This window comes from Mus pahari, chromosome 1 (assembly GCF_900095145.1).
Source record: "Mus pahari chromosome 1, PAHARI_EIJ_v1.1, whole genome shotgun sequence".
In the NCBI taxonomy this organism is placed as follows: domain Eukaryota; kingdom Metazoa; phylum Chordata; class Mammalia; order Rodentia; family Muridae; genus Mus; species Mus pahari.
Window position 1 is genome coordinate 123,069,414 of NC_034590.1, and position 26,261 is coordinate 123,095,674.

The window sequence follows — 26,261 nt, forward strand, 5'->3', positions numbered from 1 at the left end:
GATGATGGGATGGACTCCCGAATGGGGTAGTCTCTGGATAGTCCATCCTTTCATCTTAGCTCTAAATTTTGACTCTGTACCTATATCCTTTCATGAGTATTTTGTTCCTTATTCTAAGGAGGAATGAAGTATCCCTCAGCCACTATTAACTGTTAATAATCCCTCAGGGTGGGGCGAAGCCTCCAGAGCCTTCCTCCCTCTAATGAAAAAGTTGATGACTCTAGTCTTGGGTAGGTGACCACATCTGTAGTGAGTTCATGAGTGCATCACTCATGTTACATACAGAGGACAATGTTGCGTAGCCTTTTCTACCACTTCTGACTTTAAATCTTCCTACCCTCTCTTCTATAAGGTTCATGGAGCCTTGGTGTGTGTGTGTGTGTGTGTGTGTGTGTGTGTGTGTGTGCATCCCAGAAAAATGATTTAAAACATCTAAAACTTTTTTACTTTAAAGTAATTGTGTATCTGCATGTGTGTTTGGATGCCCATGACAAATGGCATCAGGTCCCCTAGAGTTAAAGGTGGCACTGCACTGCCTGGTAAGAATGCTAGGAATTAAACTCTAGTTCTCTGCAAAAGCAGCAAGACGCATGACCACTGAACCAGCTCACCAACCTCTAAAACGATTTTTTTTTAAATAAAAGGAAGAGAATGACATATTCAGAGGACACACAAATTTCTTCATGAACTTCTTCCTGCCCACCTTCCCCTCTCACTAGGTCACTCTGATTTCATAGCTTAATAACTCTGGTAGTAACCCTTTCCCCAAAGCCTGCTTGTGGTGCAAGGTAGCTAGATACCCAGATGTTCGTCTTAACATTTTGCCCATAATTTCTGCCATATTGTATTGCAACTTTTGACTTTCAAGACCAACTTCAAACCACTTTGTGTCCTTAGAAATTAAAAAGTTCATTTCCACGCGTCCAAGCCAGGGGAAGCAAGCCAGTAAAGAACATCCCTCCATGGCTTCTGCATCAGCTCCTGCTTTCTGACCTGCTTGAGTTCCAGTCCTGCATCTTTTGTTGATCAACAGCAGTATGGAAATGTAAGCTGAATAAACCCTTTCCTCCCCATCCTGCTTCTTGGTCATGATGTTTTGTCCAGGAATAGAAACCCTGACTAAGACACCATGTGTTCGTGGTCAGTCCTGCTTAATTCCCTGGCCACATGCATTCAGTTACCCCCCTCTTCCTCCCCCCTTTTCTGACAAATATTTTAAGTGAATACTTTACTTAAGGTGACTAGTGGGGAACCTTGATGTTACAGTCATGTTAAGTATTTTACTTTCACCTCATTTCATGATACACCCATATACCGGTAGTCAGTACTAGATGAAGCCTAGAAGGAGTGGGTGCAAATGCAGCCACTTGTGAGGTCAAGGCAGGAGGATTGCTCAGCCCAGGAATTCGAGAGCAATCTTGGCAACACAATGAGACCCCACATTTCAAAAAGTAAATAAAAATATTTTTTAAAAGGTCAAACGAGAGGGTATAAAAGATGGAGAATGGAGATGTGCCCACCTCTCTCTCCTCACCCCCCTTTCTCCAGACCGTGTCCATTTTGATGCTTAGCAAAAGTAAAGAGGCACACCGTTACCTCACATTTCACTTGTCCCAAGTCCCAAGGATCCAGTTTCACCCTATCAGGCCCAGGCCCAGGCTGAAGAGAAGGATCACAGTGGATGTTGCTCTCAGCTCTAGTTTTGGCTGCATAGCCATCAGAGGCAGCGGCGCCCAGTCTAGCTCCCAGGTGGTTGTCAAGCTCCTCAAGCCGCCCGGGTTGTCAGGGGCAACAGCCCTCCCTTAGGGCGGAGGGATGAGAACCAGTGCGCAGACTCACCGGGGTCTGCGGGCCACGCCCTGGTCCAGCACCTCGGTCTTCTGGAGTTCCTAGTAATGGCTTCCCTGGACATGGCTGCAACACTGCCTCTTCAGGGATGCTTCTCCCAACATAGAAAGGCTGCAGAGACCTGATTGTTTACTACACACTTCAGAAAGTTTCAAGTTGTAAAAAGGCAAGTATCTGAGTTAATAATTTACTCTTCCTCCACCCTCCTCCAAATATAAATGGCTAAAGAAATTAATGAAGAGACTGTTTAGGAAATGATCAAAATGACTGCTTTGACCCACCCGCTGGGGACATTTTACTTTGCAGGCTTTCTGCACTGTATTGGTTTTGGATTTGATATGGGGCAGTAGTTCAACGTTTGTGAAGAGAAACTAAGATGCATAGATAGCTATGAAAAGATAAAGAATACGTTAATCCTGGAGAGCATATGGGGAGACTGAGAGGAAAACCTGTTTTCTCTAGTGAGCACAAACCACCTTTCGAGCACCGAAGACTTCTTGAGGGCTTAAAGACTCTGCACAGTAGATGCTCCTTTAATCACAGCATGCTATGAGCTTTCATTTATTCCTGGAAGACTTAAAATTCTGACTTACATTGCAAATATTTAGTGGATGATAATCCTTTTATAAAGGATAATCTTTTTATAATATATATTCATATTACATTATATGTTATAGAGTATACATAAAATAGATATGTATACATAAATATATTCAGATATATTTTTATATATTTATAAATATTCATATTTATTATACATTATATATTTATTTAAATTAAAAATATATACATTATAAAACATATATGAATCTTATAAATTATATATATTCAATTATAATGTATGTCTATATAATATTATATCTATTATCTATTATATTTATATAGTGCTTTTAAAATTAATATACTATATGGTACTGTATAATATAATAACATATAATGTATTATATATAAAAATAGAAAAGAGGCTCTTGGTCCTGTGAAGGCTCTATGCCCCAGTATAGGGGAATGCCAGGGCCAGGAAGCAGGAGTGGGTGGGTTGGTGAGCTGGGGGAGGAGAGAGGGGATAGGGGGTTTTCAAAGAGGAAACCAGAAAAGGGGATAACATTTGAAATGTAAATAAAGAAAATATCTAATAAAAATTAGAAAAGGATAATCCTTTTATAAAGATGTTTTTCTAAGTATTGCTAACACTCCTAAGGCTTAAGTACTCAAAAGAGTTTATGAGGCTTTAAAGTTACTGAGATATTTTCCATGCTTTTTATAGCAATAAAATTATGGTCTAGAAATTGAGTAGCTTTGTTTATTAGCATCATAGCTAACTTCTTTACATTGAAACTCTGAAGACCTTTCAAATAAGAGAAAATAAAATGTCAAGGTTCTATAACTGAATTGTGTATTGGTTGGTATATCATTAAAAGAGCTATTAGTTTTATGGTTTTTATTTCAGTATGTGTGTGTGTGTGTGTGTGTGTGTGTGTGTGTGTATGTGTGCATGTGTGCATGTGTGTGTGCCATATGTGTTTGTTGAGTTTAGAGGACCACTTGCTAGTTAGTTTTTTTCTTCTACCATGGAGGAACTAATTTAGGCTTGGTAGCACAACTTTACCTCACAGGCCCTGGTTTGGATGTACCCTTGAGTGTTCTCACAGGAACGTTAGTGTGCCTCTGAGTTTTATGTATGAGAATGAACAGTAGTAGGCACACTCTGTGCTCTGGAGAGAGCAACACAGTTAAATGCATCAACTTGAGAGCTATGGATTTAATAGGACTCTCAGAGTCAGTTCTGAAAACGATGCATCCTTCTTGTCATGTACTGCCAAGATCAGTGTCTCTTTTCCCTTCATCTAAAATGTAGCCAGCACTATCTGGAAATTAACTTGGATCTGATCATTGTGTGACATGGGCCCAAATGGGTATTCGATATAGGTGTAGGCAAGAAGAAGGGAGCTAAACCAACAGAAACAGTAAGTATATGTTAGTGCTTCTAAATTCATGTGGTCATGACACAGATCAGTAAGAGAACATGATCTGTCTCTGCCCGTCACCAATTTGGAAATTTGTAACTCGTGTCTTTTTACTTTTTATCATTTTGGGTCTGCATCCTTTAATGAAAAGGGGCTAGGCATAGTTTGTCCAGCAGTATGTCTTACCTTTAACCTTTGTGACTTTAAATATTTCTTCATGTTGGTCATATTTTTAACTTATCTTGAATTAGTTCCCAGGATAGAAAAGACATTAAGAAAGAATGTACTGGAATCACCATGCATTCTGTAGTGTCCTTTCTATCTTTGTGTGTAGGGGGTCCACCATCATGATCTTGTTGAGTGTCAGCCCTGATAAAATAAAACCTGTCCAAGTTGCTATGAGGAATTTTGTCTCACAGATACACAAGACAAAACATATATTTTGTCTGTGTAAAAACTGGGGGTTTCTCCTTAAGAAAGCAGAGATTAGCCTGTCTAGATTGGGTATTGTACCATATGTGTGCAGTGCTTGCAGAAGCCAGAAGAGAGTATCTGATTTCCTGGAATCAGTTGTTGAAGATTGTGAGCCACTGTGTAGGTGCTGGGAATCCAACCCAGATACTCTGTAAGATCCATGGAACTATCTCTGCAGCCCAAATGGCTTCATTCTTTATTTTATTTTTCTATTGAACTCTACCAGCTCTGCTATGCTCCAGACAAACTCTTTTTTCCTCAATACCTGTTTGTAGGTGATCATAACATGTATACTTTTGCATATTCCTCTGACTCCTCCAGTCATTCAGCAGCACTTTAGAACCTGATGTGGACTTCTAAGCCGAGTGTCACTTCATATACACATTCAGTGCTCCATGCTCCCACATCTAGGATATAGCCCTGTTTTCACAGATGAGAAAGCCAAGCTGGAGAGTAACACACTGGAGTAGACACAGCTAAAACTGGTGCAGAGAACCATCCCTGGATCTTGTGATTTCTTCACAGCATTCTTTACACAATCCCAGGACTGTCCCAAGTCAGAGCCTTTCCTAAGGATGGCATGGAGGATGTAAGGGATAAGAGTGTGGATTCTGGAGCTCCGTTTAGATTGCTGGATTCTCAACTCCACTATTGATAAACTAGGTGAGTGTGGGGAAGGTCCTTAACTTTCTCAAATCTCTCATCTTCAAACATGGAAAAAAGTTAATGCATCATAAAAATCAATGATGTGTGTGCATCACAAGCATACCCAAAAGCAGTAATATTACAGCATGTAGCACTCAGCATATTTCCCTAATAGTGTAGATGCCAAAAAGGAGGGAAAAAATGTAAGCCAGTAGAAAGTATTTCATTACAGAATAGTATTTAAGTGATGTAGAAATGACAAGAAAACTCAAGTTACTGTATGTATATATGCTTATGTGCCTCTCTCTCTCTCTCTCTCTCTCTCTCTCTCTCTCTCTCTATATATATATATATATATATATATATATATATATATATATATATATATATATTTATAGTACACTTAACCCATATATATTTACATATATATTTATAGTAAACTTAAGTACACATCTATATGTAAATTTTATGTAGTGGATTTGGCCAGAAGACAGTAGTACAATATATATTTAAAGCAATTAAATGAGCAAATGAATGCTTTCTTATGCCAGAAAGAAAGCAGTAGCTATTCCATAACCCCTGTGCTGGGTCATGTTTCTGCTTCAGTCAACTTCTCAGGTATCAAAAGGCAAAAGTTTAGAATGCTTAAATACATTTGCATGTTTAACATGATTTTTATTGCTTAATATGTTTATGTAGTACTTGTTTAATATTGTTTTATGTAATATTATATAAAATATAAATGCTATTATTTATTTTAAAAAATTGTATGTTTAAACTTGCTTACTTTTACTTTTCTACTGTTAGCATAACACTTATGTGATATAAGCTTCCAATGATAGGAAAATCTGTTTTTCTCAGGCACAAGAAACACTGCCCTCTAGAGTAGGGGCTCAAGTGAATGGTGCTGAGTGAATGGATATCTGTATAAGAAGTTTATGCCTCCACCATTGTTTAATTTGCTAGACTAGGTAGCCTTGTTTATCCAACTCTGAAAAATAGCAAATGCAAATCTTAGGTGTTTGAGATCCAACTTTATTAGCATCTTTATTAGCATCCAGTACAAAGAAAAGTTGGTAAGTTGAGGACTGAGAGGCCATTTGACATTTTAAGGAAGTAGTTCTCAACCTTCCTAATGCTGCATTCGTTTAATACAGTTCCTCTTGTGGTGGTGACCTCCAACCATAAAATTATTTTTGTTGCTACCTCATAACTGTGATTTTGGTATTGCTAGGAATCATAATGTAAATATCTGTTTTTTTTCTGATGGTTTTAGGTGACCTCTGTGAAAGGGTAATTCAGTCCCCAAGCGGTCATGACTCACAGGTTGAGAACCGCTGTTTAAGGTATATAGGCTGGAAACTCTCAGGAGTGATGCACAGCTTTTGGAAAACAAGTGTGGAATCAGTAACATGTCACTCAGTACAACCACTCCAAAGGAGGGGGAGCTGGACCTCCCAAAGTTATTACACATCTGCTTGCTATAGGAAAACAGTCTTTGCCCACTTACTTGTTTTCTAGCTATGAAACTTCTATTATTTCTAAATAAGAAGAGTTAAAGGTCAGGAGAAATGGATGTGTGTGGGTGTCAGACTGCTGGTGTTCAGATCGTATTTGGTACAAAGTAATTCTCCCTTGAAATAATGCATCTTACTTCCCAGATGCAAAATTTCTCATCTGATTCTTCCATCACTTTTATTTCTCTACCCTGTCTGTCTGTTTACCCACCCATCATACATCTGTATTTATACCTCTAATCTAACCTAGTCTTATCTGTGCACATCCATATAACTACATTTATATCTATCTGTGTCTATTTCCTGATGTTTTGCTGTAGTAAGGAAAGGGAGAGAGATGTAATTACATTTTAAAGATGTATTAAAAACAGTTTCCTTAATTCCACAGTGATACTTGTAGAGGGATTTTAATCCAGCAAGATGACTGTTCTGGCAAGGGATTACATCCAAACACCTTCTAGGTCTGCATAAGCTGTCTGGAATGCAGACATGCCATGGATTACAATATGATCTGGCTAGAATCTGTTTTGTTTTGTTTTGTTTTGCGAGACAGAGTTTCTCTGTGTAGCCCTGGCTGTCCTGGAACTCACTCTGTAGACCAGGCTGACCTCGAACTCAGAAATCTGGCTGCCTCTGCCTCCCAAGTGCTGGGATTAAAGGTGTGTACTACCACACCCGGAACAGATACACTCTTAATGCACACTTTTAATCCTAAACAATGAAAGAAAGGTTAGTTTATAGAAGGAAGCAGCCATTTTGATTTGAAAGTGACATCTAACTGAGGGGAAGACAAAGTGACAAATCAGAGAAAGATTTGATGAATGAGTCAAAGATAGGATACACCCAGCTCTCATGAGAACAGCACAGGAAGGAGAAGTGACTTAAGAGAGCTGCATAGAGAGAGGGAGAGGCAGTTCAGTTGAATGTGGTTAGGTATGGTACAGTTCAGAATTGAGTTGAGTTCCACTCAGTCAGTACAGTGGAGTTCAGTGGAGTTGTTTGTGAGTTCATGCAGTTACATGCAGATCAGCAGAGTCAGTTTTACTGGGACAGTTTTACAGAGACAGGTTGTAGGCGAAGACAGAACAAGCCAGAAGATTACAACAGATTTCCAGAGTTAGTTTGAGGCCAAGCACAGCAATTCAGTCAGAAGCTAAGAGAAGCCAGTTTGAGTGAGTCAGCTTGGAGAGGAGTTTGGGTCAGAACATCTTTCTGAGTTGAACCAGCCAGCTAAAGTTTAGAAAGAAGTTGAAAGGGTGAGCTTATTCAGTAGTAAGCCTTGGAGATGACAATTTTAACAAGTGAATAAAAGTTTCTTTTAAGATACTTAATACTGTGTATGGTAACTTATAAAATAAAAATATTAATAAAAATATAAATATCAGTCAACTGGTTGGTAACAATATTGATGTATACAATAATATGGGCTCCAACATGCATGATTGGATCTGTGGTTTCTGAAGAACATGGGGAAGATGACTCAGGAATTCCAGTGATGGGTCATTGTAAAAATCCCTATTTAAGAAACATTAAGCTTGCCAGTGTCTGTCAGATCTACTTCAGCCAACCAATATCAGACCCTAGCAAATGCAAAAAGATACCCAAAGAGGCTTGTGTTGCCTATGACATTTTATTGTGAAAAAGATAATAAGAATAGAAGGTTTCTTTTTTTTATTAGATATTTTCTTTATTTACATTTCAAACATTATCCCCTTTCCTAGTTTCCCCTCCGAAAACCCCCTATCCTCTCCCCTCTTCCCCTGTTCCCCAACCCACCCACTCCTGCTTCCTGGTCCAGGCATTCCCCTATACTGGGGCATAGAACCTTCACAGGACCTAGGGCCTGCCCTCCCATTGATGACCGACTAGGCCATCCTCTGCTACATATGCACCTAGAGCCATGAGTCCCACCATGTTTTTCCTTTGATTGGTGGTTTAGTCCCAGGGAGCTCTGGGGTTACTGGTTAGTTCATATTGTTGNTCGTCCTAAGGGGCTGCAAACCCCTTCAGCTCCTTGGGTGCTTTCTCTAGCTCCTTCATTGGGGCCCTGTGCTCTGTCTAATGGATGACTATGGACATCTGCCTCTGTATTAGTCAAGCACTGGCAGAGTCTCTCAGGAGACAGCTATATCAGGCTCCTGCCAGCAAGCTCTTGTTGGCATCTGCAATAACGTCTGGGTTTGGTGGTTGTTTATGAGATGGATCCCCAGGTGGGGCAGTTTCTGGATAGTCATTCATTCAGTCTCTGCTCCAAACTTTGTCTCTGTAACTCCTTCCATTGGTAGTTTGTTCCCCCTTCTAAGAAGGATCGAAGTATCCACACTTTGGTCTTCCTTCTTCTTGAGTTGAATAGAAGGTTTCTAATGCTAAGAGCAATGCAGAGTTAGTTTTCAACCCTCTTGTCCTTCCTCTATGGCAGTAATGGTAAGCAGTTGGCAAGGAGGCACTGACTGAAAACCCAGTGATGGTTAGCCATGAGCTTAGGAACAAATTCCAAATATAGCACTAAATAGATTTGCACTCTGGGCAGCAAAATAACAGCTTTGTAAGAAAAATTTTTGTCAGAGCAGGTTTACTACATGAAATTGTACTAGTGAATTCTTTGTGCCTGTTACTGTGTAGGAGCATAATCGGGAATGTTGTCATATATAGGAGGAGCTGAGGGAGACTCTTGCATCAAGGGGTTGGCCACGGACACAGCTGGAGCAACCGGGACAGACTAGAACGGGTAAGAGAAAACAAGCAGAGATGTTACACAGTCCAATCATTCTCCTTGGTCCCAGCAGAGTGGAGGGCAAAGAGCTCAGTAGTCAGCTCACAGTGGGGTTTGGCAGACACTCAAGCCCACACTTCTTCAGCATGTGATCAGATTATTTTTACAAAGAAGAGATCCAACTTACTCTGTTGCATCGGAGAATAGCTTGGTATGCAAAGTAGGTCATGGCCCATGCTATGCTGAATTCCAACAAGGAAAATATTGTCAGCACGCCTGCAATTCCTCTCCCAGAAAGCTGAAATCATAAATACACAGACCATTAGGATGAACAGGGGTCTCAGGGTGGACTTCAGAAACACCTCAATTCATTGAAAGTGCTGTTTTGCTAATGTTCAACTCACTCTGTGAGTGATTTTTTTTTAATATAACAACAAGGAGACTGTTGCCAAGAAAAAAAAACCCACTTACATTCCATTAATACTTATAGTCTATTTGCTGAAAGGAAAAGTCTTCTGATATTTTAAAGAAAAATCAGAAGAAGTTTGTATTTCTCCAAAGTAAGCATTTGATGACAATAGAGAAATAACCAGGAGGTGAGTGAACACAAGCAGACAATCTTCCTGTTTTAATTGTAAAAAGCCACTTAAGACATGGCTATTATATTTATACACAATTTCAAAGTGCAGAAAAAAGAAATTCTGAGCTCTATCCATTACTCCTGTGATGGTGATGGGGTGGTCGTTCTGACTTCATCTATCTGCAAATGTGCTTTTTCCACTTTGTATCTTAGCAATCACATCCCTAGGTGTAGGGTTGGAAATAGAAATTTCTCACCAGAGCCACTGTATGTTAAACAGGAGACAGCAATGGATATCATCTGGCAGTGAAGAGATACAGTCATGTGGCCAATGGCAGGACACTTACCACCATCCAGTAGTCTTGATAATAGTGGCCATTGATGTTCAGATCACACAGAAACAGAACCACTCCAACAAAGGCAAAGATGATGCTAAAAATGTTTATAATCAGGGTGCTCTTCACCTAACAGAGGTAACAAGAAAAGTAGTCCATATTAAAGACAAATGAATTTAAAGGGAGTGGGAGCCTTTCTAAGTTAGTATTTCTTAATCTTTGACCTCTTGTTTTAGTTGTGATTGTACTGAGAATTGAATTCAAGGTCTGATGCATGCTAGGCAAGTGCTTTGCAACTGACCTATGTCCCTAACATGGAACAACATTCACAGTTAACATGTCTTTCTTCTGCCCTTCTGAGTAGTTGTGAAAATTACACTGTGTCCTAGATGTCAGTTCCCCCCCAAGAAGCTGTAAATATTTTAAATGATAGAAATATAAAAAACAGTATAAATGTAATTTGAAGCAGAATGCCATCCAACACATTTATGTAACAGCTGTGCTTACAAGAGCATCTCTGCTACACAACTGGAAAGTGTGCAGAGCGAGAGAGACTTCAGAGCACTCAGTTCTGCATGGGACACCTTCATCAACCTCTTTTCAAGGCTCAGGATCTATGGGCAAGACCTTGTTATCCCCCCTCCTCTCTCTCAAGACAGAAAGAACACAAAGTTGGGGGGGGTAGGGAGGTTGGGAAGATCTGGCAGGAGTTGTCAGAGGGAAGAGAAAATATTCATAATATGTTTTATGAAAAATTTAAAGTAAAAATTGAAAAAATACTCTACTTTGTAAAAAAATAAAAGAACAAACTTAAGGCTTTAAAAACTTTATTTTATTTTTTTTTCTGGGTGTTTTGCCTGCATGTATGTCTATGTACCATGAACAAGCTGTGCCCAAGGAAGCCAGAAGAGAGCATTGAATCTTCTCCCCTAAGAATTATAGAGATCATGAATTACAGTGTGAGTACTGGGAATGAAACCTTGGTCCTCTAGAAGAAAACTTAGGTCTGTTCTTAACTAATGATCCATCTCGACGACTGCAAGAACAAACTTTTAATTGGCATTCTGTGATAGATATTTTGTTATATATTTAAAATTTAAAATGTAATTTTAAACTCTTGCAGCCACCACACATGAGATGGTCCTAGTGTCTGTCTTTTTATGTCTCTTTCTACACAGCCTCTGAGGGGCCGGACTTGTCTAGAGAAAGATGCTCCATTTTGTTTTGGATTACAGTAGATGCACTAATAAGACTAGGGTGATTTTAATTCTAGCATAATCCACTGTTTTATCTTGAGAGCATGGAAGGTGTGTATCCATGTTCCTATCTCCCCCCGCCTTTGTTCTTGTGCATAATCTCATAAAATTTTGAGACCATTTCTGATCTGGGTTTATGCAAAACAACGTATTTCTCTTGGTATGCCATTAAATTAGGAAATTGCAACAAGGGGTGTGCTGTGTGGCTGGGAGAATCAAAACCCAGTCTCTGTAGTTATTTCCATGTGCTCTTCTTATGCTCTGAACTGGTCGCTCTCATGGCGATTTAATGGACAGTAGAGACTGAGTAACAATAGGATTTACACACCAGTGAAAAGTGAAAATGCAAGATGGAGCGGAGGAATGGCAGTGAACACCAGGACTTTGTTATTGAAGTGGCTTATAGGTGGTGGTTTTTTTGGCTCCTGGATTCTTCCTTGTTTTTCCCTGAATTCCATGTGACTCAACAGAACCAGGGAGCCAATGGGTAAAAGCTTAAATGCTTGCTTTTACTGATTCCCACTCTTGTGCTTTCAAGAGCCTGAATGTGGTGCTGTGCTTTTCCCAGTAGCAAACTGAATGCTCTGTTCCCTTGCTCCAGCACAGGCACTACCCAGCAACTGGCAGATATTTTGAGAAAGAACTTCCTCCCGTCTACACTCTTCCAATCTACCATCTCAAGTTTTCCTTGCTAGTAAATCAAACCAATCTTTAGAGGAGTTTAAGAAGTAGACATAAGTTTACTTACCAGACAGTGAGAGAATTCCTTGAATGCTGATATGGAAAGCGAGCCAGAAGCAATGAACTGTAGACATAGACAAATCTGTGAATGGTAGGTTCTCTGCTTGCGCCTGGGAATGTCTCTTTGTACAAGAGGTTGCTCTAGTTACGTTTGCTTGTTTCCTTCACATACAGCTCAGTATTTTTTCTTTAGATTAACTCTTGGGGATACATCTCCAATTCCCCACCCTCAGTTTTTTGAATGTAAAGAATTTGGTAACAGACGACTTTGAGTTTGTTTGCATGACCGAGCCTCCTGCTCAACTTCATCTTATTCTCAGCCTCATCCTGTCAATGATATATCTTTGTCATGTTTTGATCATCCCTTTCAAGACCCTCCATCCAACTCACTGTTTCTACATTAGGGATGAGTTTAAGCTGCGGTGGAGTTAAGCCTGAAGTAGGGAGTGACAGGCCCCCTTTCTTCTGCTCAATCAGAGCTATTATTTCTAAAACCCCTCTAGCCATTAGACACAGAACTTTTTAAGAACCTTGCTGTGAACTGGCTGGGGACACCCATCCTGCACAGGGAGAGGTGTTCTAGCAATCTACTCACAAGGACTCCACCCCAGAATGGATATCCACCAGTAAAAGCAATAGAGGAAAACACCCAAGTCATATTGTATGAGGTGCTCAGCAACCCGAGAACAACTCCAAAGCCGATGTGCATTAATCCAATTGTGATTTGTACTCCCTAAAAAAGAAAGCCAAGAGGCATTTTAAAATAACCGCCACAACCAAAGTCATTCCTGCTTATTTACTGTCCATGTAACCAGGATCCACGAGAGTTCACCTAAACAGTGAATATTTTGATGTATACTGAGACAGCAGGGGAGGAAGGACCTCAGGTAAAACCTTTGTTTGAGGAGCCAGTGAGATGGTTCAGTGGGTAAGGACATCTGTTGTCTAGTCTGATGTCCAGTGTGCTGGTGTGTGATACTCAGACCCTATATGTCGGAAAGAACTGAGTCTTTTAAATTGCCCTCTGACTTCCATGTATGTGTGCATGTATGCATGCACGCACACACTCGTTTTCACATGCACAAGTGTGCACATATACACACGCAGACACACAGACACAGACACACACACACGAACATGCTCATGTACACACATAATAAACCTTTTAATAAATTTTGTTTGATTTCTGAATGAACTACAAAGAAGTCTCTAGCACGTATGACTACTTAAGCACCTTCTGGTCCCCCATGAGTACATTTGTTTGTAAAGACTGCTGTGACTGGGGTGACAGGGGCTGTCATGCATAAGTAAAACAGTTCTCTGTCCAGGCAATGTTAGTCACAAGAAAAGGAATCAATGGAAATGAAGTCACTCCTAGAATATTAATCACATGCCTGATAACACTCTAAACATCTTGAATGTATTATTTCATGTCACTGTGCCAACAACTATATGGAGACATAAAACCATAAGAAATCAAGTGCCCAGGATATAGTCCACCGAATTCAAAAAGGTCAACAAGCTTAAACGACCAAGTGAGGACACCCCAGTCCCACTTGGGAGGGAGAAGAAAGCAACCACGAGTGGGGAGGGAGGGAGGGACCAGGGGTGGGGACAACCTCTTGGAGACAGGGGGGCGGGGAGGAGGTATGGGATGGAGAACGGTCTAGGAGGGTGAACTGGGAGGGGAATAAAATCTGGAGTGTAAAAATAAAAAAAAAAAGAAAATAATAGAAAATAAATAAATAAAAAAGAAGAACAAGAACTAGGATGGTTTGATTCTTTAACTCTTTAAGCACTACAGTAGTGGTAGCCAGCTAATTCCTAGTGAAAAATGAAACAAAGGAAATCAAGTGCCCAAGGGTAAACAGTTATGAAGGGGCAGACTCCTAGAATGCATGGCAGCAGACTGTCTCTAAAACTCGTTTACAATTTATCCTTTCGGACTCAGCTTGGTTCCACCCATTCTGAGTTGTCTTGATTGTTATACTAATCAAATGGATTTGCTTTTATCTTTGTAAATTCTTCTCACATTTTAAGATGTAAAACCCATGGCATTACTTCCTTTTATATTTCATATTTTTTAATTTCAAAATTATTATTTTATTTTCTGTGTGTGGATATTTTGTCTGTATGAATGTCTGTGCATCACATGTGTGCATGGTGGTGCTCAAGGATGTCCAAAGGGGTTGGGGATTGGATACCCTGAAACTGGAGTTACAAGCAATTATGAGCCACCATGTGGGTTCTGAGAATGATAATGTCCTCTGCAAGAGAAGTGAATGCTCTTAACTACAGCACAGTCTCTCCAATCCTCATATTGCTTGTTTTTTTAAATGCTGGTATGCAACTGTTATCATACCAAGTAAGAGGTATTTTGCCAATGCTAAGGGATAAATCTTTTACTTTGTAACTCTTATCAAAATTTTCTTTGTAGATTACACATGAATTTCTGAGAAACAACAGTTGCTATATTGGTGCAAAGCTCAGACACATCTCCATAGTTCATTTTGTCCCAAGTTTACATTTATATCTTATCTACCCAGGAAGACTGTAGCCACAGAAACTTCTGTGTTTATTTCCTCAATGAATAGGTACCAAATGAAATTAAATTGAATCAAAAGAAAAATAATTTCATGAATATGCTAAAACAATAATATATTGTTGAGATGCACTAAACCTTGTGAAAGCTATGAACATTCTCTTTGAACAGTTCTTGTACATTCGCAAATTACATCATCCTTTAGACACAGCTTCTGAGAGGTGATGGACCCAGGTTTAGCCAATGTTACATCTCAGATGGGAAATTCCTACATCTGACTTCAGATTTGTTCCCACAATTGTTCTCCATGAACAAAATGTGGATATAAGTTTCCCATCCTTGCTGTCATCTTGATGAGGAACAGCTGTGGCTTTACTCCCCATTGGCCCCTGTTTACTACCCATATAGCCCTGGCTGTATACTTCATTGATTAACAACTTGGACATTCAACTTGTTCTATATTTTTTGGTTATTGTCCTAGTTTCATTTCTGTTGAGTTCTTCTCCAGTTTCCTTTGTGTTGCTGTGATAAAATATCATAGCCATAAAGTAACTTAGCAGGTGAAGTGTTTATTTTCAGCTCACAATCTCAGTTTAGAGTCCATCACTGTAGGGAAGTCAAGGCAGAAACTTCAAAGAACTAATCATATCACATGAGATAGAGGTGTATGCACGCCTGCTCACTTACTCATGCTTAGCTTGATATCTCCACTCTCATCCTGCCCAGAACTCCCTGCCTAAGGAATGGTGCCACCCATGGTGGTTTGGATCCCCCCCCATATCAATTAACTTAATTAAGATAACCCCTCAAAGGGCAACATAATGCAGACAGTCCCCCATTGAGTCTCTCTTCTCAGGTGATTCTAGGTTGTGCCAGATTGACAATTAAAGCTGACTGTCACAGTGGTTTTGAGTGGAAGGGACAGAGATTCTACCTCAACCATCCTGGAGTATCATGACAACTAGGGATGTAGTTTCACAATCTTTATAGAGAGGATCCAGCTTCTGCCAATCATGTTTTTTTTTTTAAAGCATAACTTTATCTTTTGTTTAAATATATTTTGATCAGATAAATCTTTTCTACAAGTCAGAATGCTCCAAATGGATCCTTGTTCCACACAATAAAATCCAAAGCTGTCTGCTCCAGGGGTTTCACCAGGTGTGCTCCCTACCTCCTCTCTGGCCACATTCCCACTGTTCCTTGCTTTAAGCATTCTGCTGTCCTTTTTATTTTTTATTATTATTTTAATTTTTTTCTGCTGTCCTTTATTGACCTTCTCCAGTTCACCTAATGCATTATACACATTTCATCTGAAGACCTCATATTGGTCATTTTCTCTTGTTCTGATATTTGTATGGCTTACTCGGAACTCCATGCATTTGAAATGCCCATCTTGATCAACTTCAAGTCTCTGCTTACTGCCTGCTTCTTCTCCCCCTTGCACTCTGTATATTACTTATTTACTTAATTTTAAGTTAGTATGTAAAGTACTAGGATTCATTATGGCATTTACAAATGAAATTATTGTTATGTTCTTTCTCTTTTCTTCTCATTTATTTCCCTTCATCCTCCTCATATCTCTCCCCTCCCCAGAAGTCACCCTTCTTCAACATTGTTTTCTGTTCTTGTGATCTTCTTTCTAACTTTATAGCCCGTAGCCACCTTCACTCATACCCACCCACATACACACACAAACAGTAAAAGGTAGGATGTGCATATGAGACAGAACAGAGATTTTTGCCTTTCTAAGTCTAGGTCACTTCATTCAGTATCTCTATATTATTTTTTTCACCTTCCAACATATTCTCTAGTTTGTGTCTTATGTGTACAGCCAGATTTCCCCAGCTGGGTCATAGGCTCCCTGGAGACAGAGACTGTGCCTGGCTTGAGCTTCAAGATATTTTCAGCAACTGTGTAGGGTTGACTTTGTGAGCTCTGAGTTTGCAAGAAATGTACTCTACTTGGCAGGGGGAAGATCCAAGAAGCCACCTTCCCAGTGTAGATTGGCTGCTTGAGTGGGGGGGGGGGGGTCAGGTCCTGTTCATTTTTACTTGCTTGAAACATTGTGACTCAACTAGACTACCCAAAGCACTAGCTGGTAAGATGGGCATCTATTGTCTACTGCCTTCTGTAGCCAAGATTTTTGGAGCTGTACACAACAAGAGGCATGACACAATTTGGTGGGAGTGTGTGAAGAGGCATGGGGAAAGCTTAACTAATGACAGTCAGTTCTGTCTAAGCATGTTGAGTCTTTACTACAAGTCATATGTGCTTTATAATGCTTAGAGAAACAAGACCGGGGGTGTCCAGCTCAAATCAACTTTTGTAAATCAAAGCAACAAAGACATAGCATTTCCAAGGATAGTTTTTACACTTCACTTTTCTCAGACTGCTTGCTAGTAGCTCCATTCCCTTAAAAACAGTTATCAATGATTGTTTCAATTTGTCTTTATAGAAATGTAGATTAATAACTGGTCCAAGACAAAAGTAAGGTTGTCTAAAAAGATTTTCAGAGGCAATGAGATCAATAAAGAAGTAATTAGCTCTAGTCATGTCAGCACTCCTGTATCTTCCTGCTAGGGAGAGCCTTCTGTCAACTCTTAGACTTGTGTCTGAATCTAAAATAAATGAAACTAGGGTGACTCACACACAGATTGACCATTTCTTTCTGAGAGAGACACAGTTAACAGAATAGTCCTTACATATGTTTGTTCATTGGTTGATATGCTATTTAAAACTGGCAGATGCATAAAAGCCTTGCAAATGCAACATTAAAATTCTAGTGGCAAATACACTTACCCCAAGTGCTATTGATGCATCTTTAACATTGCTTGTTGCTGCTTCTGGAGCTGAATTTACCATTGGCACATTTTCTCGACTCAGCTGATTGTTAGGGAAGATTCCTGGAGATGTAATGAAGGAAACTTGCCCAGTCTGTACTTGGTTTCTTACATTTAAAAAATGCAGAGGCTGTTGAGGATGAAGGGCCATGGATCTTGTTTGTGGGTAAGGATTTGGAATGCCACGCATTCCAGGGTAGGTAGTCTGGGAAGATGTCATTATGTCCCCTAAGCAGTACAAAACATATAGAAACAACACATTTATCAGGAAGAGAAATTAAAGGACATCTTGTCATCAATTTTTATGCAAATAGGAGAGAGCAAGTGAGCAGATACTGGCTAGTGACAAGAAATAGAAATACTGGCTAGCGACAAGAAATAGAAATATTATTCTCATTTGAACTTGAACTTGTAATCCTATATATCCTGAGGTTCAAAAGAAGTAAAGGACGAGATGATGGGAATACAGTTAGTTTTCAGTTCTTCATATTTAGTTTTGCTGTGTGTGTGTGTGTGTGTGTGTGTGTGTGTGTGTGTGTTTCCCGAGGTCATTGCTTCTGAAAGGCAACAGAAGGCAGAAGGGGACTGAAATGTCAGGACTCTGTGAATGCATGGTCTGAGTAAGTGCCATTATTAAAATGCCAATGGTTTGACGCACTGGTAGGTTGTTCATTTATTTTATGCTTTAGACAAAGGGTGAAGACATTCCTGCTCCAGGGCTCTTTTGATACCCGTGAAGTATAAAAAGATGGTGTGCAGAGAATATCTCAAAAGTGAATCTAAGGATACTGAACAGTGTTTTTGGTGAGGAGTTTTTGTCTTCCTTCCTTCAAGGATTACTAGTGATTTTTGTCCACATTTAATTATGGAGATTTACTTCCAACAAAATTCTCTTGGTCACATTGAGCCTGAGATGCTGAATGACTAAGAATCCTCAAGAGTAATTTTTTAAAATAGAAGTAGGGAGACCTAATATGAATGACCATATGTAAGCTAGCAACTTTCCCTAACAAATAATTTTAATGTTGGACCACATTCCTTGCCATCAAATTGTTTTACTGACACCAGTATAGTTTTCTGATTGTCACTATAACAGATTACCAGTAAGATAGTTAGTGATATCTTTCCTCAGCAGGCCTCAAAGGATCTTTTTAGAATAACAGTCATTGAATACCACAGGGGCTGTGTTCTGTGTTTAGTTACAAATATCAATCTGGGCTTAGAATTCTGGCTCCAATACCAGCTATGTATTTAGCAAGTTTGTTGAACTTTCTTTGCTATTATGTTTGCAATATGGTGTTAAAAACAATAAAAGAATACCTTCCCTCTAGGGCACAAGGAGTGATCCTCATGACATGCAAATAACTGTTGAAGCAGGAACCATGCATTTTGTAGGTGCAGTTTCTAAGACTAAATATTACTCCAGCTCTTTTTAGTCTCCAACTTGATACTTCACTTGAGTAGCTTTCTCAATTAAATTTCTGTTAGTTCCTGTATCTAAGCTGTAAAAGGACAGATGTTACCATTTAAATGGTCAGAATCAAGGTTGAATGATGACAATTTTCATAAAGCCATTGTAAGAGTTCCCAGCATAGGTCAAGAGCTTGGTGAATGGCAGTGACTACTGTGTTATTAGAACCCATCTTACTTCTTATTATCTTATTTCAAATAGAGGATGCGACTCCATTTGGTAAAATGGGTTGAACTTCAAAAGGTCAATGCCAAGAGCAAGGAGACAGGAAATGGGTGTATAAAGTCAGAACAAGAATTTTCCTGGGCTTTAAAAAGTATAGAATTAAATGATTGTTCTATGAGAGGGGAAGGAGAGGGAGGGACACACACACATGCTCACACACATGCAGACACACATGCACACACACACACACATGCACACACATCCATGCACACACACAGAGTATATTTTTTGTCTTTGATAATTTTGTTAGGGAAATTTTAAGATTTCTTATCTGTGATCTAGTTTTTAAACATGGAAGATTCACATGGAACACAGACTATTAATACCTAATTCTGTAAAACCCATCTCAGGATGTATTTGTGCCCAAACTGCTGAAGTTTTAGAAAATGATTAGAAAATGACCCAGTTCTACATTTTTTTGTTCATAGGAAAATGGCCTAGTATGTAGATGTGGAAGTGATGCCAGGGAAACAGGGTTAAGTGATCCTTCAATCAAAATGAAGATCCAAACTGATCCTCCAATCAAAATGTGGACCCAAACCGATCCTCCAGTCAAAATGAGGATCCACATAAAGGGAAGACAGTCAGCTCAGTGCTGAGTCTATTTTCATAGTTTCTTTCCTTTTCTTCTTCTTCCTTTTTTAAAAAGGAGTTAGCACATTTTTCTCTTAGCAAATGATAAGCTATTTACAACCAGTTTTTTTTTCTATGAAAAATGAGAACTACCACAACTATTTTCAAGCACATGAACACATAAAAACACCAAAGTTCTGGTGAATTACAAAGCATAAGGACTATAGCAATAGGAGAAAAACCAGCCGTTGAGCTAATTCCAAGTAAAGATGGGAAAATAGGACTATAATTTCTTACCACCTCCTTTCCACCTTTGTTTGAACAGAAGGAAAATGATACTATTGTTTAGAATGCATTATATAGCGTATAATGAAACATCACAGTGACTCATAGACACTTCCAACAGAATCATGCAGGACATATGTCTGAAAACATTATCTTTTAGCAAATATTAAAAAATGCTGCCCCAGTGAAGGGTGATTTCCCAGCCTTTATTTTCTGCAAAGAAGCCTCTTTAGTGAATCATATTCAGAAACTGTGTGTTTAAGTGTGTCTGTTATGCGTGGACCCTCGATCACGACACTGTCCAAGGGTTCCTGCTTGTTGGCTACTATTCATGGAATTTCATACATCTGCATCCACTATCCTTAGCATTAGATTTACACTTATGGGTATTTGTCTATAGATTTGCTTGAAGGCCTTTAGTATTAATTGTAGTAATTGTCTTGTTTCTCTCTGGGTTTCTCTTTCATTCATCAACTGTCTCAATACAGATATAAGAATTGACTTCACCTCTCCCACCCAGAGAATAGAATGTGGCAGCAAACCCACCCAAACAGATCAGCCCCGTTCCATACCCACCGAGAAAGGCAGGGTGGTTTCAGTGGACTTATGCAGCTTCCCAGCACCTCTGGGCTCTCTCTTTTTCAGCTATATGTTCTGCTCTGGTCTTGGATTTATCTGGAGTTTATAAGTGCCTTTAATTCCTTGCTTCAAGTGAGCCTATCCCATCTTTATATAGTTCCAAAGTCCTTTCATTGTGCACTTTCACCCCATTTGTAAATTTGAGAATGTGTTGTAGTTTGTATTTATGCTGGGAAATGTGTTCTGACTCACTTATGCTGGGAAGTGTGTTCTGACACTTTCAGACACTTCCTGTTCCTTTCTCCAGCCCCTTAGCTTTCTGACCTTCACCAAAGCAGTGCCACACCGCATTCTAGTACCTTTTAAATCAGACAAGTACAACTGTAAAACACAGACAATGAAGAACAGAAAGAGGCGGAGCAAAAGTGCCTGCGCTCTGGACACCTGGACACTGCTACTGAGGATAATTCATCAGGATTCGCAAACTTCCGTATGCCAGGATTTATGTTACATATAGATATACATGGTTTTATAAAGACTCACCAAATTAAGGTCAGATTGTGTAGATTTTCTATACTACACCTTTTTTTTTTTCTTTTTCTTTCTTTCTTTCTTTTTTTTTTTTTTTGGCTTTTTCGAGACAGGGTTTCTCTGTGTAGCCCTGGCTGTCCTGGAACTCACTTTGTAGACCAGGCTGGCCTCGAACTCAGAAATCCGCCTGCCTCTGCCTCCCGAGTGCTGGGATTAAAGGCGTGCGCCACCACGCCCGGCATACTACACCTTTTTAACTTACCATTTCATTAACACCTTTACAGGTCAATCAACCCTTATAATTCTCAATAATGCCATGTTATAATTTTAGAGGCAGTCTAACTATTCATTTTCAATTGTGTCTCAGAGGTACAAACAAGTGTCCTAAGAACAGATATCCAATGTATATTCTTGCCTTCAAAAGCCCCATGACTGTCAGGTTTCACATGTCCATGTGAATGTTTGTTGAATGAGCAAGTGTCAATTCTTTTTACATGCACACACCATCACCACCACCATCACCACCACCACCACCTGAATGTTTAGGAAAGAATGTTTTTTGAAAATATTGTTTTTATTTATTCTTTGAGAATTTCATGCACATATGCTCATATAATATTTATGGAAAAGACTATTTTATTCTTTTTTCTTTCACAACTCCTCTTAGATCCTCATCACCTCCCCAACCACCCAACTTCATGTTCCTTCTCTCTCTAAAAATGGACAGTCAACCCACCAACTGTGGAGTCCGAGTAGGTCGACTACTCCTGAGCACGGGGCCTGTCCTGGAGTATGGTTGATACCCAGAGCCACTCGGTTGAGGAAAACATATTTTCCCCCTCCTAGCAGCATCAATCATGAATAGCTTCCTGGCTAGGAGTAGGACTTTTTAAAAGAGTTTGATTTTAAATTATCTTTGTGTATTAATGGTGGTTTCCTTTCTCTTTTGTAGTTGTATGTATTTTTTCTAAAGTAGACAACATGATGCTGGAGCATTCATGATGTTATGGACCTTAGAATGTGACAGTCTGAGTCAATGGTCCTGCTCAAAGGATGGGCATCATTAAAAGAACAAGAGATCAGAATTATTTTAGCAGGACAAAGGACTCAGGGTTGTTGCCTGTGTCACCCTGATTCATGTCAGCTGGGTAATAAGGGAGTGAAGTGGACAATGAGCAGTGTTCTTTAAGTCTCCTGACCTCCCTCTGCTGGCCTCATAGACTTACCTTCAGGCAGAGAGTCTCTTCATAAGGCAGCAGCCAAGTGTAAGAATACCTGTATAAAACAGAGTGAAACATTAAGGTGACTGGTGTCAATAAACATCAAGTTTTGACATAAAATGTGTATTTCCTTTCTGTAAAAACACACAGAAAACTTTTAAAATATTTTTATTTTTTATTTATTTATTTTGCTAAACTGTTGCGTAGCTCACCATACAGAATTCTGGAACAGCCTTTAGGTCAATCAATGTCCTAGGAAATGTTTTTCTTATGTTAAAGTAGTGTCACTAACTAGCTTGGAAAAGCTCCATCAGTGGCAGTGTCCTGTTGCTATTATTAGCACATGCTGCCACATGGCTAATGTCATTAGGAGCATACAGGACTTACTGGGAGACTATTACAGATTTACTTTCGAGAAGTAAGTCACAGGAAGTTAACTTTCTCAGGGGACTACAGTTAGTAAGTGCTGAAGAATAAGGTCTCAGGAGTACTTCCTCCACATATGTGGTGAGTACTTTCATTCCTTACATGGGCTGCTTTCTGACTGGAGTAATTTCTGTGGAAAAGCAAGAAGCTAACCTGTAAGCATGCACATACTTTTGATATTTTGACACAAACCTGTAGTAACCATGGAAGAGGGAACCCTCACCTGGAGAATCACCTCGATCAGATTGGCCTATAACCATGTCTATGGGCTATTACTTTACTTTTTTTTCTTAATTTTAAATTTTAGCTGTATGGGTGTTTTGCATGCATGTGCTTGCACATTACCAGCATGAGTGCTTGCCGGGGTCAGAAGAGGGCATCATATCCCCTAGGGCTGGAGTTACAGATGGTTTTGAGTTGTATTGTGGGTGCTGGGAATTGAACCCATGTCCTCTGGAAGAACAGCCAGTGCTCTTTTTTTTTTTTTTATTATTTTCTTTATTTACATTTCAAATGCTATCCCAAAAGTTTCCCATACCCCTCCCCCCACCTCTGTTCCCCTACCCACCCACTCCCACTACTTGGCCCAGGCCTTGCCTTGTGCTAGGTCATATAGAGTTTGGAAGACCAAGGAGCCTCTATTCCCACTGATGGCCGATTAGGTCATCTTCTGCTACATATGCAGCTAGAAACACAAACCCAGGGGGTACTGGTTAGTTCCTGTTGTTGTTCCACCTACAGGGTTGCAGCCCCCTTCAGGTACTTGGGTACTTTCTCTAGTCCCTCCATTGGGGACCCTGTGTTCCATCCAGTAGCTGGCTGTGAGCATCCATTTCGGTGTTTACCAGGCACTGGCATAGCCTCACAAGAGGCCGCAATATCAGGGTCCCTTCAGCAGTATCTTGCTGGCATGAGCATTAGTATCTAGGTTTGGTGGCTGATGATGGGATGGACTCCCGAATGGGGTACTCTCTGGATAGTCCATCCTTTCATCTTAGCTCTAAATTTTGTCTCTGTACCTATAACCTTTCATGAGAGTTATGTTCCTTATTCTAAGGAGGAATGAAGTATCCACAAATGGTCATCCTTCTTGATTTTCTTCTGTTTTCCATAATGTGTCTTGGATATTCCAAGTTTCTGGGCTAATATCCGCTTATCAGTGAGTACATATCTAGTGACTTCTTTTGTGATTGGGTTACCTCACTAAGGATGATATCCTCCAAATACATCCATTTGCCCAAGAATTTCATAAATTCATTGTTTTTAATGGCTGAGTAGTACTCCATTGTGTAAATGTACCACAGTTTCTGTATCCATTCCTCTATTGAGGGACATCTGGGTTCTTTCCATCTTCTGGCTATTATAAATAACAGCCAGTGCTCTTAACCTGTGGGACATTCTTGCTTTGCTAATTGATATACAAGGGCTCAACCCACTATGGGCAGCACCATCCCTAGGCAGGTAGGCCTGGGTGTATGAGAAAGGGAGCCAGGGAGCAAGCCAGAAAGCAGTGTTTCTTTACAGTCTCTGCTTTAGTGCCCATCTACAGGATTCTTCATTGAGTTTCTGCCCTGACTTTACTCAGTAATGGATGATAACCTACAAAGCAAATATGTACTTTCCTCTGCTAATTGGTTTCGGTTAGTGTTTTATTACAGCAATAAAGAGCAAACAGATGGCCATCTCTTAACAAGCTCCATAACTTACTGAGTGAAATAAGGAAACTATAATACAAATTTCTGTTTCATACGTGCATATAATGTGTTTTGATTAACTCTACCCCATTTCCTCCTGTCCATCTTTTTGCAAACCTCACTGAGCCCACCTAGTGTTGCCAGTACTAATCTACTGGAGCAGGGGCAACCTCTCAGGGGCTGCAAACTTGAAGAAACCAAGTTCTTCCTTTTCTGCAATCACCAATGACCAATAACGCCTTAGCCAGGGGTGGAGATTTATGAGTCCTACCCTGTCCATCCTAGGATTTTTTTTTTTAAAGCTGACTTGACCTTGCACACATCTGCAGGTAGCCACAGCTACTGTGAGTTCTGTGCAAAGATCCTGCCATGTGCAGAAACAATGTTTTATTGGTGATTCTGCCACCAGGTGTTGCCCTTTGTTAATCTTTGTCCCCCCACCACCCAATCCCACTTGTTTTGGATAGTTATACTTAAGATTGTTTTCACTCGTTTTGCACTATCAGGAAAGTTAGCTTGGAACCTTGGAGAGGCATGGAAATGTCTCCTCTCTGAAACCATGCAACTTCAGAATGTGACAGGTGATTGAGAACCCCATAATAATACTTGTCTAATGTATCTCTGTGGGATAAAAATTTTGGCTGATGAAGAGTGTGAGGACAGGGGAGGACTCATAAATCTCCACCCCTGGCTAAGGCGTTATTGGTCATTGGTGACTGCAGAAAAGGAACGTATGAGCCTGATGAAGAGTGTGAATCCCAACAGTTAAGGATTAGTTAGTCACGTGTCTAGCACTGGGAAGGTATTAAAGAGCAGAGCATATTTGTGCATTCACTAAATGTTTGCTGAGGCCCAGCTCTGTGTAGGCTAAAGTCCAGACTTTGGTAATTGAACACAGAAGGACGTGCCTGCTACCCTTCTAGACTGTTTTCTTTAGGTTCTTCCCCTCCCCCTCTTGTCTGTCTCACAGGTTTAACTATGCAGAGGACCTACATCTCCAGCCTTAGAATCTCATCATCAGAGTCCTCCCAGTTCACTAGTGATCTGGTATGGAGGGGTAACAGTGGCGGATGCTTTTGTGTGCATTGTGCTTATATTAGGATGAGAAATATTTCTAACATGGTAATGTCTTTCATTTTACTTGTAATATGGTTGAGTTTCAAAGAAGAAAAGCCTGATAGCTATTTAAGTACAAAGGAGTCTGACACTACTCAGTACCAATAGCCTCTGGAGAATGTGCTTCATGGCCAGAAGGTTGTTTCACCATCTCCATTCCTGATTGAAATGATAGCTCGTCAGAATGTAGTTAAGAGCAGCACTGTGTCCATTTAAACACTTCAACTGCAGGTTTTCTTAACACCAGTCTTCATGTACCTGTTCAGATTAAATGGGTCCAAAATGATATTTTAAATCTCATTTCTAGTTGAAGAAAAGCATGTTGCATTTTCAGAATCACTAGATTATTCTGACAGATAAAGCATAGGAGAGTAGAAGTCTGTGAGTGAAAAAACAAAACGAAGTCTGTGAGTAGCATCAAGGCAAATTCCACAGCTATTCAATGGAGCTACTGAAATAACAAAGAGTAATGGACTTTATTTATACACTTATTCATGATCATTGTACATAGTATTAGGTTTCCTAAGGATAAATTGTTTTAAACAGATCACTTACTTAGACCATACACACCCCTTCTCCCTCCCTAATTCTCTCCTCCACCACTTTCTACTAGACAGTCTCTCTCTCTCTCTCTCTCTCTCTTTCTCTCTCTCTCTCTCTCTCTCTCTCTCTCTCTCTCTCTCTCT

The 26,261-nt window shown here is 39.8% G+C and overlaps 2 protein-coding genes across 3 annotated transcripts in view; both read right to left on the minus strand.

The window, feature by feature from the left end:
- Positions 1–1,790, minus strand: part of Ms4a13 (membrane spanning 4-domains A13) — a 27,765-nt gene extending 25,975 nt beyond the window's left edge. Inside the window, exon 1 of one of the 2 annotated variants that reach the window (XM_021218073.1) lies at positions 1,597–1,790. The gene's annotated coding sequence lies outside the window, so the exon portion shown is untranslated. The remainder of the gene's footprint in view (positions 1–1,596) is intronic. The other variant, XM_021218065.1, reaches the window with a different exon arrangement.
- A 7,269-nt stretch (positions 1,791–9,059) lies between these two features.
- Ms4a12 (membrane spanning 4-domains A12) lies at positions 9,060–17,606 on the minus strand. Its single transcript, XM_021210178.1, has 6 exons — positions 17,411–17,606; positions 12,669–12,802; positions 12,081–12,137; positions 10,089–10,205; positions 9,349–9,459; positions 9,060–9,167 (listed from the first exon to the last, which is right to left on the minus strand). Exons 1-6 carry the CDS (start codon positions 17,604–17,606, stop codon positions 9,060–9,062), a joined length of 723 nt encoding a protein of 240 aa, XP_021065837.1.
- Between the last annotated feature and the right edge of the window lie 8,655 nt (positions 17,607–26,261).